General features: G+C 46.6%; 2 protein-coding genes and 1 pseudogene across 2 annotated transcripts; 1 reads left to right on the forward strand and 2 right to left on the reverse strand.

Moving 5' to 3' along the window:
• Nucleotides 1-399: 399 nt before the first annotated feature.
• On the reverse strand, nucleotides 400-1,572 carry LOC142435689 (melanoma antigen preferentially expressed in tumors-like). The gene has a single exon (XM_075539881.1). The coding sequence runs from the start codon at nucleotides 1,570-1,572 to the stop codon at nucleotides 400-402; it is 1,173 nt and encodes a 390-aa protein (XP_075395996.1).
• Nucleotides 1,573-1,762: 190 nt separating this feature from the next.
• LOC142435690 (melanoma antigen preferentially expressed in tumors pseudogene) lies at nucleotides 1,763-9,507 on the reverse strand (annotated as a pseudogene).
• Nucleotides 9,508-10,155: 648 nt separating this feature from the next.
• On the forward strand, nucleotides 10,156-10,456 carry LOC142435552 (cytochrome c oxidase subunit 6B1-like). Its single transcript, XM_075539773.1, has one exon. It carries the CDS (start codon nucleotides 10,196-10,198, stop codon nucleotides 10,454-10,456), a length of 261 nt encoding a protein of 86 aa, XP_075395888.1. The 5' UTR covers nucleotides 10,156-10,195.
• The last annotated feature ends 4,738 nt before the right edge of the window (nucleotides 10,457-15,194 follow it).

Consider the following 15,194-nt stretch of genomic DNA (forward strand, 5'->3'; position numbering starts at 1 on the left):
CAGCATCCAGTCTGCTGGAATCTTTCTTTCAATGCCTTCTACAAGGCAGGTGAAGCAAGCGAGGGTTGACTTGGGTGAGGGTGATGTCTGATGCATCCTGAAATCTTCACATCTGAAGGCGACTTTATCACAGAGAAGATTCCTGACACTCGTGTACCTCAAGAACAAATCACTTAGGCATAGGGAACATGAACGCTTTAAAATGGGGCAAGGCACCCACAGCTGGACGTTTTGGACTGACAAGATAGCGTGAAGGAGATGATGGCATCAGCTGTCCATTTGCATGAGGATGGCATGCAATGATCTGTTAGTACCTCTGTGGTTACAGAATTCTACAGAATTGACCCCGTTGGGCATCAGGATCACCATCACCTCCTCCAAGACAGGGAGGAGAGCTTCCTAGTGCAGCATTCCTTGGGGGCCCAAGTAGCAATGCAGTGGGACAGGGAGCTCCAAGAACTTGCAGTGAGGGTTGGTGTGCTGCAGCAGCTGCTGCAGAACATCCCAGGACACGGAGTTTCCACATAACATCAAGGTGACCAGCTGGGAGCAGCGGCCCAGTGCATTCTGCAAGGCCCTGAGGTCAGGGTCCTGGATCCCACAGCCAGCTAAGTTCAGGTGCATAAGGGTGGTGGAGACAATCTCTAGCAGACCCGGAAGGAATGCATAACTTGAGCTAGGCCTGGATAGACCACACAATACCAGGGTCCTTAGGCGGCTGGTACAGGGGCATAAAGACAGGTAAGTCAAGTCCTCGTCCAAAAGCACACAATCAGTCAGGCTGAGGGTCAGCAAGGGAGATGGCAAGCGTGTGAGCAGCCGGATGAGGCAGCCCCTGGGCAGGCAGGCAGAGTCCAAGAAGAGGTGCTGGAGCTGATGCAGATTGAGGAGCTGAGAGGTGAATTGGGCAAGGAGTTGCTCCACGTTGCAGTCTTTGCCGAAGTCCTTGCAAGCCAAGATGACTCCAGAGAGAAAGAGGGTCTGCAGGTGACCCATCTGCGCCAAGTAAGGAGCAAACCAGTTGAGGCTGTGCAGGTCCCATTTGCCATGAATTTCCAACTCCTGGACACAGTCCAGCTGCACCATCTTCAGGATGTCCCCAAGAATGTGAAGTTGTGGGAGAGGTCCAAGAAACGCCACCTTCCTGCAGCACAGCGTTGGCAGGGCCTTCTTCTGCTTGACCCTTTCAATCAGGAAGGTGAGCAGTACATCTGAGGTAGCTTCCTCAAACCACACGTCTGTGAGCACCTCCACGGTGGTCAGGGGCTGGTGCTTCCCTCCTGATCTGGAATGGGGCCCTTTTTCCATCTGAATTCTGCGGGGTGTGTCCTCAGGCTCTTCTGCTGGCATCACAGAGTCAGTAGATGGGACTCCAGCCCATTCATTCCAGAAGTTGGTGCCAGTGTGCAGCTGTAAATCCAACACTTTCAGTTTGCATCTCCTGGGCTGAGCATTCTGGGCAAGCAGGATGTCAAGGCCATCGAGTGCAGCCTTTAAGATGAGCTCTCGAAACACACAATCCTCCAACAGAGCCCCAAGTGGGAGCTTTGTGAAGGGCCAGTAGTGCACCATGGCCTTCACCACCTCACTGTGTCCCTTGGCAACGGCTGCCATGAACAAGGGAGGGAAGAACTGTGTGGGCAGCCACTCAAGAGCGGCAATGGCTGAGGCCTCATTCTGCAACACGCCCTGGATGGCCAGGTCCAGGATCCTGGGTGGGTTCCTGCTACTCATGATGATCACTCTGCTCCAAGAGGATTCCTCACCTGTGGATGGGAAAACAGGTCTGCTCAGATCTCAAGGAGAGCCACTCTGTGGACCCCGCCATCCGACAACCGTGTCCTTCTCCCATGTTAGCCTCAGAATCATTTACAAGTAGAGGGCTTTCATGTCAATGATACATATTTCAACGCACAGTGGCAGGGACTGAGAAGGCTCAGATTTCATTCCTGACTCTTACCCTTGATAGCCAGTGGCTGACGAATCCAAGCTGGGCGACTCAGATGACAGGCTTCTTCTTCAAAGGACGTTGAGACTGACAACACCCAGAGAAGCAGGAGGGATGGCAAGATTCTGTCTCAAGTTCCCAAACCTTCAGGTCAGAAGACTTGGCTAGTAGAGAACAAAGATCATTACTTTCATTGAGTCCTTTTAAATCATACGACCACCCCCACAAAGACACTATCTTCACCCTCATGGGTTGATCGCAGTAGGGCTCAGCATGGAATTTTGGCTTTTTGAAATCTGCTCAACCAGGCTGATGCCATCAGAACTGACCAACCCCTGAGAATCCAGCCCCAACCCTGTTGACACAAGCCCTCACATGAAACGTCTGGTCCAAATAAGAAGCAAACGAGTTCAGGCAGAACAGTGGCAGCTGCAAAACACCACCACACAGTGTACACAGACTTGTTGCACCAGTTTGAAGAAATCCTCAAAAAGAGCAAGTTAAGGTCTGTAGGAAGCATCCAGCTGACCAAGGTGTTTACTAATGGGTGACTATTTAGTCCCCTGAGCCTCTGTGTCTCTGCAGACAAAAGCATTGCAAACTGACTATTTGTGACTTTGCTGCTAAAAAGCAATGATGGATAACTCAGTTAATTAGGATCTCTTTGAGGCTCTCTTGAATCTTGCATATCCCTGTGATTGTCTTTGAACCTAGTGCTTTTATTATTCTAAGGTTAAGAAACTGTGACTAGTTAAGTTACATTTGCATAGATAAGAGTTTAGGAATGTTTAAGTGCTTTGATGTTTGCTTTGTAACCAAGTCCTGTGTAAGAAGAGTATATATACCAAGCTTTGAATGTACTGGAGACTTCAGTCTATTGGATTGGAGTCCTCCCTATCCCTTGCTTTGTACACAGCTCTTTCTTTTCCTTTCATCCACACGCCTCACTTCAAACCCAGCTTGATGCTGGATAGCTCGTCTAATCCCCCGCATAGGTCCAGTCCCAACAGAGTTCAGCTGCCTCCAACAGAAACGGTGTGCTTCATCACCAATTAGGGATAGCGATGAGAAGATGGGGCATTCCAAAGCACTTCGTCGTTGCACGGTTACGTGGATGAAAAATCGTTTGGGATCACAATGAAGAATTACTGGATGATTTCTAATCAGCGCAGGTGTGCCAAAAGGACAAGCATATCTATCTTGAAAGAAATGTGACCAGATTGCTGCTTACAGGCTTGGATGATGGGATTTCAATTGACATAATTTGGACAGGTTTTGGGGAGGGATCATTCCCTGGAGAAGCACAGGGAGACTAAAAAGTCCCTTGACGTGATGGATTGATGGAGTGGCTGCAACAAGGGCCTGAAACTTACAGTAGTGAGGATGGAACAGGAGTGTGCAGTCTTTCCTTCGGTCGTGCATGGGGTCCCTGCGCATCAGAGGTGACTCAGTGACACAGAACAACAGCGACGTGGGCCATCATTGAATTCACACTGTTCTCTGTGAGATAGCAGGACTGTTCGCATCCCTCCATGGTGATTACAGGGCAGTCATGGGGAGTGTAATCCACCTGTGATGAACGCAAATGGGCTGTGTGAATCCCCTGTCAGCTCTAGTCTACTACAAAGCAGGTGTGCACAAATGAAGTTGCGATGCGATGCCATCATATAGCACAGGGTTATATTATTTACAATCACTGGATTGAACGGGAAGGTGTGGAACGTCAATGGGCACTGATTTGGATGCTTGCTTCTTGGGACATAAAGCTTTAAGAATCCTGATATTGTTCTTTTGGGGCCAGGCACCCACGAGTTACTACGTTATACTTTGCTGTTGCACTTGTATCTTCAGAGACCTCTTCTCTTGAGGAAGTGGTGCATCAAGCAGGAAGTTGTCCTGAGAGCTGAATTTTCTTAGAATGGGGCGAGATTTAAGTACAAACTCACTCACCATTCATGCATCTAAAGTTTGTATATATCTCTGATCCACCTTAGAAAAATCATTGTCATTTTATGTCAGAGAACGTTATCAGTCATCCTCCTGGGCATCACTTCCGTTACCCTAAAGACATTGCTGTGTTAGAGAGACTATATTCGGCATCGTAGAACTGCAGCATTGGTATATTTGATTGCATATATACAGTAATATAATTTTATATATAATTTTATTGGTAGAACTCTTACACCTCTTATAAAAATCCATACACATTTGTGCATATGTCGCCACCAGGACTTAGTGGAAGATGGCTGTCAAGACACATTGAGTTAATGCTGCTGTCTGTCTTTATGGGAGGAGACTGTGATCGGTGTGAACTGCAGAGTCTGGTGGTTTTGAAGCCTCCAACTCTTGATTAATAGCCCACACTGAATAAGCCCACACTGGAGCCCAGCTCCCACACTGATATCCTTACATACCTGCCACACTATGGAGCACCTGAACCCAGCAAGTTGATACACATAATGGACCATTGCACAAAGACAAGATATTAAGACACATCAAGTCCCTGAATAGGTTCTGAGGTGTGAAGGGGATTGAGGGTGAGCAGGACACATTAATCTGTTTACCTTGATTATATGGAGCAGAGCAAACACATCCATATATTCAAAATTCAATGTTGAATAAATTCACTTCATATGGGCCTCCAAGAGGTCCAAGCTGGGAACCCCGTTTTTGAACCCCTAGGTCCCTCCCCACTTAATTCCTCAGAACCACTTAGAGAATTTTCTTCTTACTCCCTATTTCAACTCAGTTTCAGAGGCTGACAAGACTCATATTTCAGTATTGGACTCTTACCCGTAATCAAGTAGATCCAGTGGATGGTGAATCCCAGATGGCAGGTCCAATGGATGCCTTCTTCCTCAAGGGTGTTGAGACTGACAACATCCAGAGAAGCAGGAATGATGGCAGGATTCTGCCCCAAGTTCCCAAACCTTCAGGTCAGATGAAGGGTCCAAGTCCAGAACCAAGCTACAGAGCTTTCAGGGAGCTTTTTTCAATGATGAGACCACACCCACAAAGAAGTTATCTTCTTCCTCATTGGTTGTTCGCAGTAGGTCTCAGCTTGGAAGTGATGGCATTTCTTGAAATTTCATCAACCAGGCTGATGCCACCATAATGAAGTAACCCCTTGGACTCCTGACCCAACCATGTTGTCACAAACACTCAGCCACCACACCTTACCCACTGTGATTCAGAGAGTTCATCTGTGCATCTCATGTTCCATAGTTCAAACTTACACCCACTATGTCTCTTCAAACTTAGAGCTAACATGTGAAAAAGAGTAGAAGTCCCTCTTTGGTCTTCTAAGGTCTGCTCATCTTTCCAGGAGTAGATGACACCATCAAGTCCCACCGATTGACTGATGGGGTTAAATGTGTAACCTGGTGGTGAGCAGACTAATCCCTAACCAAACATGCCACCTCAACTGCCTCTCTCCAGAGCACAGTAGGGATTATTGAATCACTCTGGGTGTCTTTGAAGGATTGATCTGGGGAGAAGAGGCCAGTACACACTCTCAATTCTGAAGTGAGATTCTGAAAGAAGCATCACCAATGGAGAGGGGGTGGGGGCTGTGTTTAAGCAAACCAAACTGAATTGTTTTATTATTTAGGTGGGTAGATACCAAATCCAGCGCATCAGGCTCTCTCCCTGTTGTTCCGGGGTCAGATCTTTGGTCCCTTGCAACATCTGTGTTCCTGTCCTCCCTTGGAGAGCACTGGGTGTCTGGGCATCAGCCTTACCTTGAATTCAGCAGGAATCCTGCAGGTCCAGGGAAGCACCCTGATCCAGGTCTTCTTGCTTGGTTACTGTCAGCTACCTCCCTCTTAATCTTAGTCCTCCTGCTTTCTTTTGGCTGCTGTATACTTGGTTTACTTTTGTCCAGTCTCTGAATTTTAGTCTGTTCATGTGTGTTTCTGAGGTGTGGTATCTTGTAGACAGCATCTGATAGATTTTGTTTTCAGATGTATCTACTTCTCTCTCTCTCTTTCCTGGTTTGTTTAGTCACTTACATTCAGTCAGATTATTTATATGTGTGTGTGTGTGTGTTACTGTCACTTTTCTTATATTAGTGAATGTTGTGAGAGTGTATGTGTGTTGGGTTTAGTGTCCTTGTTCTTTTTGTATTGCAGTGTTGCTTTGAGTGTCGCGCTGCGTGTTGGTTTTTGTGAGGAAATGTCTTGTTTGCTGGTTTCTGATTTATGTGTTTTTTATTTTTCGGCCATGTTACTTCGTTGAGTGTGTTTTAGAGTGGTGATCTTGTTTTTTTTTGCTTTACCTTCATTTCTCCTTCTCTGGGAACACCTTTATTGCTCCATCATGATGGAGTGCTGTTTTTGTAGTTCATTTGTTCTACGTGGTTGCTGAGCTGGAATGGACTTGGTGTCAGTGAATGACGATGGTAGAGTTGATCAACCCCCATGTCAGAGGTCAAAGCTCTTACGATCACAATCAATCCTCTTCATCCCTTACAACCGAATTCTATCAATAATTCCGCCAACCTTTCCTTACTCAGAACATGTATGCGGATGTCATTATTTTCTCCCTGGAAAACTATGGCTAGAAGAGCTATCTCTAGAATGTCACTTCGCTGAAAACGATGTTGAGGGATTCAGGATCTTGCCTGCCACCCTTGATCATTTTACCAGTAATATTTTAGCAGAAGTGCCCTGGTGTTAAATTGGTTAAGCATTGTGGACTGTTAACTGCATGCTTAACCTGAGAAAGGGGATCTTACTCCATTAAGGACTCTACTTTCATGGGAGAAGAGTGTCATCTCTCCACCCTTTATTAAATATGGGAATCACTGAAGGGACAACTCCATTTCACTCAGTGGGCAGGACCACCTACTTTGGGAAACACCGTTATATATCTGGATGGGAGCAGACTCTCATTTCTATGAATTGGAAAAGCTGGTGGTTTTGAATCTCTCTCTTCTCAAGTGCTCCAATTAGAGGAACATCAATAATTAGGGTTTTTAAAACAACCAACATTAATGGTCTTTCTGCTTAGCAGGTGGAATCCAAATTCAGGGCATCTCCTGGAAGAGGAGATTCCCTCCCTATGTCTTCTGAGGTCCTTTCCCTTTTTCCTTGCAGCATATTGGGCACTGACCTCCGTTGGAGAGCACGGTGTGTCTGAGCCTCAGTCTTACCATGTGCCTATGAGTTTGACCAGGTGGGGACTGCATGTCGTTAGATGCACCCTGATCCTGGTCTCCTTTCTTCTTTTATTCTTCCTATCAACATCGCTACCCCTGCTTTATTTATGTTTCTGTATGAAAGTGTATTTGTCTGCATTGACACCAAGTGAGTCACTCCATTTTCTGGCACGGGCAGTGTCGGCTACGTGGGTAATCAATGGCTCTCTGTCTTTCGGTGTCAGACGCTCACCTTCCTCCATTGGAGAAGAGGGTGGTTTTCAAACCTCCAATTGATGATTCATAGACCAACACAGCCCACTACTCAGGCACAGCACCGAATCGGGCATTCCCCATGTCCTCTTCTGCTGGAATGAATAAGCACCTCCCAGGCGATGAACACTTAATTTCTTAAGTCAGTCAGGAGCAGAAGTGAATATGACAGGTGAGAGCTTTTCAAAGGGTAGTTTATTTTATTGTAGGTTAGGCAAGGAGAATGGGTTTGGAGAAATGCAAAACAGGTTTTCAGTTGATCATCTGTAGTGGGAGGGAGTGGTCTGGAGTGCTCCTCTCCCTGCGGCATCTCCATGAGTCTTGGAATCGACGTTCCAGATCCCAGGAGGTTCCCAAGGCAGGAAGGCACCTTCCGTTTCAAACGCAGGCTGTGCTCTGCCTGTCCTCTCATGAAGGTACTCTGCACCTATCTGTCTGCTGGCCTCTCTGTTCATTTTTAGGAGATGTGAAGCCAGCAATGATGGTCTGGGGTGAAGTTGCCAATGTGAGACGCCTCCTGTAATCTCCACTTCCTTGTGGCCATATTATCATAGTACAGATCATGTCATGATCATGAACCTAGTCCCAAATTATCCCGTATACATCAGAAACATGAACATTCGACAAATGGGGTAGAAACTCAGAATCAATGGTGAGGATTGAGAAAACACGGTATGGAAGGTAAGCTGTCTACGTGAATGATGATTGCATCCCAATCTCTGTCAGGAGTGCTGCCAGCAAAGCTTACATAGAGAGGCTCATAGGCTTGCAGGGTCTCCCTGAGCGCCTGCATTGCCTCGACAAGAGAATCCTGGCACAGAGACACTTGGAAAACCTCATAGCAATCCTGAGGGACAGGCAGCTCCAGAAGGGAGAACTTGCACAGTGGCCAAGTGTGACGAAGGAAGCCCTGCAGGGCCGCCAGGGAGACGGGGTTTCCACCCAACGCCAAGGTGCTCAGCAGGGAACAGTGGCCCAGAGCAGGCTGCAAGGCACGAAGCTCAGAGTCATCAAATTCACAGTCAGCTAAGTCCAGGTGGGTCAGGGTGGCTGAGACCCTCCCTAGCAGACTTGGGAGGAATCCACGGCTAAAGCCTGCACTGAGCGCACCACTCAGATCGAGGTACCTGAGGAGGCTGGTGCAGGGACACGAGCACAGACTACTCATGTCCGAGTCCACAGGCACGCAGTACGAGAGGGTGAGGGACTCTAAGGGGGCTGACAGACTTCTGAGCAGCTGGCCGAGCTGTTCATCCCTGAAGAAGACCGATTCCAGGATGAGGTGCTGGAGCTGATGCAGACCGAGGAGCTGAGAGGTCAGTTTTTCAAGTAGCTCCTCCACCTTAGCCATGCGATCTGGTACCGGGGGTTCCAGGATTATTCCCGTGAGGTGAAGTGTGTGAAGCTGACCCATCTGGGTCAGGTAAGGAAGGAACCAGTCGAGGGTGTGCTGGTCCCATCTGCAATGCAACGCCACTTCCTGCACATCGCCCAGCTGCACCGCCTTCAGGATCTCCTCCATAACAGGAAGTGGTGGCAGACCAACAAACTCTAGCTCCCTACAACACAGATTGGGCAGGTCCTTTCCCTGTTGGGCCCTTTCCATGAGGAAGGTAAGCACTTCATCTGGGCCTGTTTCTAGGACACGCAGGTCTGTGAGGAACATGGCGGAGGCCAAGGGCTGAGGCTTCTCCCCTGTTCTGGAATCCTGCCTGGTGTGGGTCAGAGTCCAGGGACGGGTGGTCACTGGATCCTCTAATGAGGTCACAGAGGCAATGGATTCGGTTCCAGACCACACTTTCCAGAAGTTGGTGTCAGTGTCCAGGCATAGATCCAGCACTCTCAGCTTGCATCTCCTGGGGGGAACCTTTGGGGAAAGCAGGATGTCAAAAGCATCCAGGGCAGCCTTTAAGATGTCCTGGTGAGAATGCGAAGACTTCATGAGAGCCCCTAGTGGGAGCCGGATAAAAGGCCAGGACCCCACCATGGCCTTCACTGTCTCTCCGTGTCCCCCAATGACAGCTGCCATGAACAGCGGGGGGAAGAGCTCTGTGGGCAGCCACTCCAGGGCAGCAATGGCTGAGGCCTCGTCCTGCAACACATTCTGGATGGCCAGATCCAGGAGCCTGGGTGGGTTCTTCCTGCTCATGTTGACCAATCAGCTCCACAGAGAGTCCAGACCTGTGAATATAAAGAGGGGTGTGCTCAGACTTCTGGGACAGCCACACTGGTTGGTACAGCACATTAACAGCTGGAACCTGCCCGCCTTAGCTCCTCAGAGGGAAGCTTCCTGGCTATGCCACTCCTGTTATGAACTCACAGTGGTAGAGGCTGGCAAGGTAGGGGCTGGAAAGTTTTCAAACTGGATACTTTTGCAGACTCAAGGGGGTCCTCGAGTTGTAGAATCCAAGGTCGGCAGGTCCGATGGTGGGCAGTGACCTCAGCAGCTGTGGAAATGCATAAATCAAAGATCAGTAGGAAGTATGGTGATTGCGAATTATATCCAACAATCCTATGGCTTACTGTGCAGGAGAGATCAATTCAGAAGGAATGACTGGGCATTCCTCAAATGGAAATTTTAGATCTATATTGTACTACTATGCTCTCTGTTTCGGGATAATATCTATGGGAGACATGAAAGTCTCGTCAATAGGGGAGGAGATGAGTCAGTCAGGGTGCGATGTAGCACCAATGAAGAATACAGCTTTCCTCTAGTTCCTAAATGCTTCCCTCCACTCCCCCTAATCCCACTATCATGATCCAAATACTCCCTTGTAATTCTGGCTAGACCGATTGAGCTGCCTGCGATTTGAGGGCGCGCTTTAGGAGTCACCACCATGGCAGAAGACATCAAGACCAAAATCAAGAACTACCGAACTGCGCCTTTTGACAGCCGCTTCCCCAACCAGAACCAAACAAGGAACTGCTGGCAGAACTACTTGGACTTCCACCGCTGTGAGAAGGCGATGAATGCCAAAGGGGGCGACGTCTCCGTGTGTCAGTGGTATCAGCCCGTGTACAAGTCCCTCTGCCCCATTTCCTGGGTGACCGCCTGGGATGACCGCCGGGCACAAGGCACATTTCCCGGGAAGATCTGAAATGGCCTCACTTCTCTCCTGGGATCCTGATTCCTGACTTCCCTACTAATAAAACTTCATTGAACACGTGTGAAAAAAAAATTCTGGCTAGACCAGGGGAAGTACACTGGTGCATATAGGAGTTGGAGTGACAGGGAATCCAGGGCAGGTGATACCTTCAGGACCAGTGGTGTGAGTAGTGATACTGAGAGAGTAGAGGGAGAGTGGGTTGGAAAAAGAAAACCGATTACAAGGATCTACATGTGACCTTCCCTGGGGGACGAAAAACAGAAAAGGGAGTGAAGGGAGACACCGAACAGGGCAAGATATGACAAAGAAATAATTTAAAAATTATCAAGGGCTCATGAGGGAGTGGGGAACGGGGAAGAAATGGGAAAAAAGAGGACCTGATGCGAAGGGCTTACGTGGAGAGCAAATGCTTTGAGAATGATGAGGGGAATTAAAGTACAGATGTGTTTTACACAATTGATGTATGTATGCATTGTGATGACAGTGTATGAGCCACTGATAAAACTTTTTTTTAAAAAAAGAAAATCTTGTCAATAGAGTGAACAGTCAAATTGGCTCACCAATCGCTAAACAAAAGAACTGAAGGATTCTTCAAGCCCCCTCAGTATGAAATTGATCACCCGCGTAGTCAAGAGGCAGAGATGATGATAGGTGATTGCAGTAGTAAATTAGGAAACAGAGAGGAAGGAGAGGAAGACAGGAAATATGATCTTGGTGATAGAAAGAAACCTGGAAATAACAGGGTAAATTTTGCAAGGCCAATGACTTCTTCTCCACACACACCTGCTTTAACAATGCAAATGGCAGCTCCACATGTTGACTTTCTCTGCTGATGTGATTCACAGAAGTCAAATAGACTTCGTCTGTGGTAAATGTATTAGGGTACAGAAGAGACCCCAATGCAAAATGTCAATTAAGCAAAACATGGACTGTCATAAATGATATTAAGGCAAAATGAAACCAAAGATACATGATCTGGATGACGAATGCTATTAGCATGAAGCCATAGTCGAGTCCAAAGATTCAGTCAGGATATTCAGTCACTAAGTCATGCAATACAGGAAACTGTCAAGTTCCTGAATCATTGGAAGCTCGTTAATCACAATAGGAGGAGGGATTATGGAAGCCCAAAGATGGCCAAGACTAAAAAGCATATTTTAGGCTCTATGGAGCTTAGATGATTGATCCTTTGAAAGAAGGCAGCCTAAGCAACAGGGCTAGGCTCTGCCTTTTGACTATGCAACCTCCAGTACTGGACTATCCATCAAGGACACACCCAGTCAATCTGCAGAGACTGCTCCTCCCAGGAATGCCTGTCGGAGGGTGGAGGTAATCCACTCTCCAATTCACTCTCCCCGAGGGCTAGATGATCTACTTCATTGTTCCATGATCTCAAGGAATTTAATAAAAGACTTATAGGTACTGGGGGTTTTTTTGGTTGTTTTTTTGCATTTCAATGTCATGTTTACCCTCCCAAAAAGGAAATGTTCAGACTTAACCACTAACATAAAGGAGATTTTGGGGGAGCTCGTTATCTGCAGTCAAAAATGAAGCTGAGACCATGAAGCTGAAGATATGAATCCAATACACAAGAGTTCAAATATAACCTGAGACACATCCCGCATGAATGTCAAGACCATCTCAAGAACAGGTATGGGTAACTGAACACTAACTACAGGAAACTGGACCAGCTGTGGAATGACATCAATAATATCACTATGAAGAGAACAACATCCTTCACAAGGCAGAAAAGGAAGAATGACCAAGGTGGACATCAAGAGACTCTGAATGTTGCCACTGGGAAAATCATAGCTAAAGCAAATGGAAGAATTGATGAAAGAAAGAGCTAACAGAACATTTCAAAGACAAACTGAAGTATTAGAGTGAAAAATGCTGCCCAGGGCTAAGTCATCAAAGTTATAAGAGTGAGAAGACAGAGCACGTCATTCTCTAGATGTGGTAGAGAAAGGAGAGGTGGGAGTAGGCTCGCTGCCCAAGAAAGCTTTGCCTGACATTATCCAATGAAAAGTATATAGACAACGGTTAATATAGAGTCTGTCCTCCTTACAATCTCTTCATTTGTGGGACGTGGTGTTTAGGGCCCCCCGGGAGTTTGAAGACTAAGATTTAAACTTGCCCTTCAGACATGAGCATTTTGGCAGAAGTTTGGTTGTTTCAAATATATGACAGCCATGATCACGCCGTGGTGAATTAGAAGAGTCTTTATTCGATTATCAGCTAAAGATGACTCTTTGGTTGCAGTCCCAAGTGGACATTTGAGTCCATCTTTAAAGGTTAAACACTCATACATCATTTGTCTAAGACTCAATCAACAGAGGACAGAACCTCAAAGCAAAATGGATGTTAATATTCTATAGAGTTAGTGAAGCCTTACATGGTACAACATTGATATAACATACTGGTTAATAAAATAAAAATAGCAATGTCCTGGTTATGCATCAAAAATCAACATTATTGAGAACAATGTTCTGATCTGTAGAACATAAGAGCGCACTTTAAAACCAATCACTGTCCGTCCTCTCCACCCCAACCCAGAACTATCAGACCAATTGTTTTCTCCTCCACACTGTTCATCTAGCCAATCTCATCTAGAGAGAGCTGAAGAGATAAAATACTTACCAAAAATACAATCATAGCAAGACAAAGTGACAAAAGAGAACACAGCGATGACAACAGAAGGGTTGTAGCGAGGAGACGAGCCAGTCAGGGTGCGATGCAGCAAGGATGAAACCTACAACTTTCCTCTAGTTCTTAAATGCTTCCTCTCTGCCACTATCATGGCCCCAATTCTACCTTACAAATCTGGCTGGACCATAGTATCTGTAGAAGGGTACATATAGGAATTGGAAACACAGGGAATCCAGGGAAGATGACCACTTCAGGACCAGTGCTGAGAGTGGTGATACTGGGAGGGGGGAGGGAAGGTGGGGTAGAGAAGGGGAACCGATTACAAGGATCCACATATAACCTCCTCCCTGGGCGAATGACAACAGAAAATGGATGAAGAGAGACATCGGACTATCTAAGATACGAGAAAATAATAATAATGTATAAATTATCAAGGGGTCATGAGGGCGGGGGGTGGGGATGGAGAGAGAAAAATGAGGAACTGACATTAAGTGCTCAGGTAGAATGCAAATGTTTTGAGAATGATGATGGCAACAAATATAACAAATGTGCTTTACCCAATTAATGGTTGTATGGGTTATGAGAAGAGTTGTAAGAGCCCCCAGAGAAATTATTTTAAAAAAACAAACCAAAACCAAAAACCAATCACTAGGTGGACTATCCATGATGGGAGGGTGAAGGTGGCAGGTCACTCAGACGTCCACAAGATGGCATATAGTGGCTACTGCTAGTCTGTCTCAGAACACATAATAGAAATAATTCTGTTTTACTTTCTGTTGTCAATTGATTCTTGATTGTGAATCAGTGGGCATTTATGCTGGAAATCACCAGTTTCAGATTCAGTGATTTAAGCTATGTATCAATTCTGTAATGCTAACGATCTATCCATCCCCTGTAGTCCCTCTTGAGATGTACCGTGCTAGCACACACGGACAAAGCACACTTTAGAGGCAAGAATGGCAACACGTTCGAGGCACTCACTTCCCAGAGGGCTCCGAGAGACAAGCTTGGAACCAGGACATCAAATCTAGGCCCCTCCGCACAGAGATTCTCAGAACCACTTTAGACAGTTTTCATGCTACTCCCAAGTCCAACTCACCGTTGCAGAGGCTAACAAGGCTCAGATTTCAGTCTTGACTCTTATCCTTGATCAAGTAGATCCAGTGGATGATGAATCCCAGATGGCAGGTCCAATGGCAGCCTTCTTCCTCAAGGGTGTTGAGACTGACAACGTCCAGAGAAGCAGGAACAATGGCAAGATTCTGTCCCAAGTCCCGAAACCTTCAGGTCAGAGGAAGGGTCCAGGTCCAGAACAAAGCTACCCGGCTCTCAGAGAGACCTTTTAAATCATGAGGCCACACCCACAAGGTAGCTCTCTTCCCCCTCATTGGCTGTTCACAGTAAGTCCCAGCTTGGAATTGAGGGCATTTTATGAAATTCCATCAACAAGGCTGATGCTATTGAAAAGAACCAACCCCTTAGAATCTGGACCCGGCCCTGGTGACTCAAACTCTCAGCCATCACACCTTCCCCACTGTGATTGACACAACATAGAAAACTTTGAGGAGTGGGTTAGCTGCTGAGAGTGGATTAAGCAATCGGATTAAGCAGAAATGGCTCTAGAGCCCAGAATCTCACATTTGCGACAGGTTTTTGTCCTTACGAATATCCATCTGTGTAATTAATTTCCCAAAGCACAAAATTACTTGTATTCTGTGCCTCTTCCAACTAGGAATCAACTATGGGAAAGAACTGAAGTGCCTCTTTAGCTTCCTAATGACTGTCGATGTCTCCAGGAGTAGAGGCCTCATCAAGTCCCTCAGATTGGCTGAGAGCTTTGAACCAGTGACTTGGTGGTAAGCACCCCAGTGGATTACCAAACACGAGACCTCAATTGCATGTCCGTAGAGCACAGTAGGGATTATTAGGTCACACTGGCCGTGTTTCAAGGATTGACTTCTGAAAGAGCCCTCTGCATTCTCGTTTCAAGTGCTCTGATGGGAGAAACATCACCAATTAGGGTTCTTAAAATGACAACGTAAGTGGTCCCTCTGTTTAGGTAGCTGGAATCCAAATCTAG

Source organism: Tenrec ecaudatus, chromosome Y (genome assembly GCF_050624435.1).
Source record: "Tenrec ecaudatus isolate mTenEca1 chromosome Y, mTenEca1.hap1, whole genome shotgun sequence".
Classification (NCBI taxonomy): Eukaryota; Metazoa; Chordata; class Mammalia; order Afrosoricida; family Tenrecidae; genus Tenrec; species Tenrec ecaudatus.